Genomic DNA, 3,127 nt, shown 5'->3' on the forward strand with positions numbered 1-3,127 from the left:
TGGTCCTCATACTTACTCACATCATTGTTTTACTACACACACACACACACACACATAAAGATATGGTAATTGAGTTATTGTTTTTCTTTATTATTCAATGTACGTTATAATATTTCCTTTTTTTAGTCGGTGCATGAGAGGTGAATGTTGGTGAAGAAGGCATCTTATTGATTTGACTTTTTATTTAATATAGATATTTAATTCTTTATTTTTCAAATGTTATTAGATTTTCTTTTTTTAACCAAAGCATGGGAGGTGAGTGTTGGAAGGTTTAGAGGCCTCTCATAAATTCGACTTTGCTTTAATAATACAGATAAATGTAATTGATCAAGTTCCCTACCCCTATAAATTAATTCTTAAATCCCAATTTACACATGAAAGTGCGTAACTCAATTCTATCGCGGCCTCTATCTAATCTCTTTCCTGTCTTTTCTCTCCAATATTTGTTTAGAAATTCTCCTTAAATTGAAATGGCTCAGGGAATTGTCAGTGCAAAACTAGTTTTGTTGCTTGGAGTTGGCATATTGTGCCTTCTAACTATTACCAAGCCTGCATATGCAACTGTTTTCACCGTAGGCGACGCTAATGGTTGGACCTTTAATGTCAAAAATTGGCCCGAAGGAAAGTCATTCAAAGCTGGTGATGTTTTAGGTCAGTGTTCCTTTTTTTCTCCCTTGCATTTCAACATTAATGTATTAGAGTATTACCATATGCCGAGTCTTATTAAAGACTTAAACACCTGTCCTACCATGATTCCATGGTTGTTAAACTTTCGATCTTGTGATCCTACGATCCATGCTCAAAAAATACGTCATCGATGCAAATCTTAGGTACATAGGATCTCACTATCCCCCTTTGGATAGGTGAGATCTTAACACGATCCTATAATTGTACGATCCATCAATTCAATCCAACACACACCGATTTTCAAAATAATAAATAACTTTTACAATCTAAATTACTGAATAGTTCATAATCAGCGTCATTAGAAGTATTATATTATTGTTACTAATAATACCTAAAATAATCAAACAAATTCCTATAATTTAACAATTAATATTTGAAATTAATCATAACTTAAATTTAGTCCCAACAACCTAGTTCGACACATCGTATCGATTCACTTGAACTACAATATATAAGGTGTAACCAATTAATAACATGGAATATAAAAATTATTGCCTCTATTCCGATCTTACCATCATACGATCCAATCCTACCCACATCATGGATCCAAAGTAAAATCCATCCTGGTACTTAATGTTGCATATTTCCCAATATCTATTTTACTTTTGACGTTATTCATTTTAATGCGCAAATGTACAATAATAAAATCTAGGCTCGTGTTTTATTATTTTTATTGTTATCCAAAATCGTTGCAACAAAATTTAATCATGCTTAATTAATTACGGATTATTGAGTTTGATCAAGTTGATTAAGGAATTGTTGTTGACAAATGTGATGTTATTTTTGCAGCATTTAATTATGATAAGGAAAGGCACAATGTGGTAGTGGTGAGTAAGGAGGGTTATGATAAATGCTATGATCCAACAGGAAAAGTTTCCCAAACTGGAAATGAGAAAATCATCTTGGCCTCAGGTCCAAACTATTTCATCTGCTCTTTCCCTGCCCACTGCACCAACGGGGTCAAGATCGCTGTTAATGCATCCTAATTAATTTCTTTTAGGGAAAATCTAGTTAGTAAATTAATTTAAGGATAAAGTGTCCATGAGTATATAAGGAGTAATATATTTGGGAAAAAATAGTTTTTCCAAACTTGTTCAACTCCAAAAGGAACTAGTTTTGCAAGCTAGGTGGTGAGTTATAACATTGTCGTCCCTTTTAACATATGACCAAGTGACGTATACTAGATGTGGTTAACCACTGTTGTGATTACCATAAATAATTATCTTAATTAATTACCTTGTATTCGAATTTGCAAATAATAATAATTACAATTTTGTTGCAAATCATGATAATATATATCCTTATAAATAATTTACTATTGTAAAGAAAGTTCATGTTCATTAGAATGTTAAGTTTTTAGCCTTTTTGGTATTCATTAGTTCTTTCTTCCATAAAATTGCTCCATTTTACTTTTCTACGATTTTCAAAACACGACTTAAAACATAAATATTTCACCATAACAATATTAATATTTCTTATTAGTGAAAAACTTAAAATTCAAGATCAATCGACTTTAATACTTTGAAAAAAATAGGGCAAACACTTGTGCTCCTTTAGCGCAAAAACCAAATTCACTATATACCCTTATTTTTAAACTTATTTCACGAAATACCTATATTCTGAAAGTTAGTTCACCAAATATCCATCGCTTTAGAGTAACCATTTGGATGCTCAACAACTAGTTTTTGTGTTTGAAAAACAGCCGTTGGTTATTCTTTGCATATAAATACCACTGTTCTGCAGGGTTCATGTGATTGAGTAATTGTTAGGTTTAATTTCTTTTCGAATTATGAATTTATTAGACAATTCGGTTGAGGTTACTTCTCTCAATTATTCCAATAAAATTCATAGTTTGTGTTGCTTGTCTGCTTGCTCTTTTTATTTTTCTCTCGTTTTCTGGACATTGAAAAATATAGGTTACATTGTTTGTCGAAGACACACTCACTTGACAATGAAGTTCGTTTTCTCTCTTTCTGGTCTTTAGAAAGCAAAGATCAGGTTTGTGAGTGTCGGATAATGATCCATGTCTGCTATAATAAGGTTGATGTAAACATAACATTACCATTTCTGCTCCTTAAATGTTTCCATTCCCTTCCACCTACAATTAAAGTAAACAAGTTTCCTACTACTAAATGTCAATAGCTACACAAGGTGCTCAAACGGGTTCAAAATCTAATATGGATACCTACGTCTGCATAGGCACAAAAACGACGCGCATCACTGGCATTTTTTCTCCACACGCAAAACGCGCAACACTCCTACTAACTCTCAGTTGTCATCTTTCAATCTCTCTCCTGCAATATTCATACTCCCCGACCAAGTTAGATCGACTAACAACAACCTAGATGGAGCAATGGTAGAAGATAAAAAGAGGGCTTCCGGGTTGGGAAGGATATTGGGGAGGACGATGAGGCAAAAGAAGTGGTTGAATAGGAGGTTG

At 33.0% G+C, this 3,127-nt stretch overlaps 1 protein-coding gene across 1 annotated transcript; it reads left to right on the forward strand.

Moving 5' to 3' along the window:
- Positions 1 to 363: 363 nt before the first annotated feature.
- On the forward strand, positions 364 to 1,970 carry LOC110797127 (basic blue protein-like). Its single transcript, XM_022002222.2, has 2 exons — positions 364 to 651; positions 1,477 to 1,970. The coding sequence occupies exons 1-2, from the start codon at positions 471 to 473 to the stop codon at positions 1,671 to 1,673; spliced, it is 378 nt and encodes a 125-aa protein (XP_021857914.1). The 5' UTR covers positions 364 to 470; the 3' UTR covers positions 1,674 to 1,970.
- Positions 1,971 to 3,127: the final 1,157 nt, after the last annotated feature.

Source organism: Spinacia oleracea, chromosome 3 (assembly GCF_020520425.1).
Source record: "Spinacia oleracea cultivar Varoflay chromosome 3, BTI_SOV_V1, whole genome shotgun sequence".
In the NCBI taxonomy this organism is placed as follows: domain Eukaryota; kingdom Viridiplantae; phylum Streptophyta; class Magnoliopsida; order Caryophyllales; family Amaranthaceae; genus Spinacia; species Spinacia oleracea.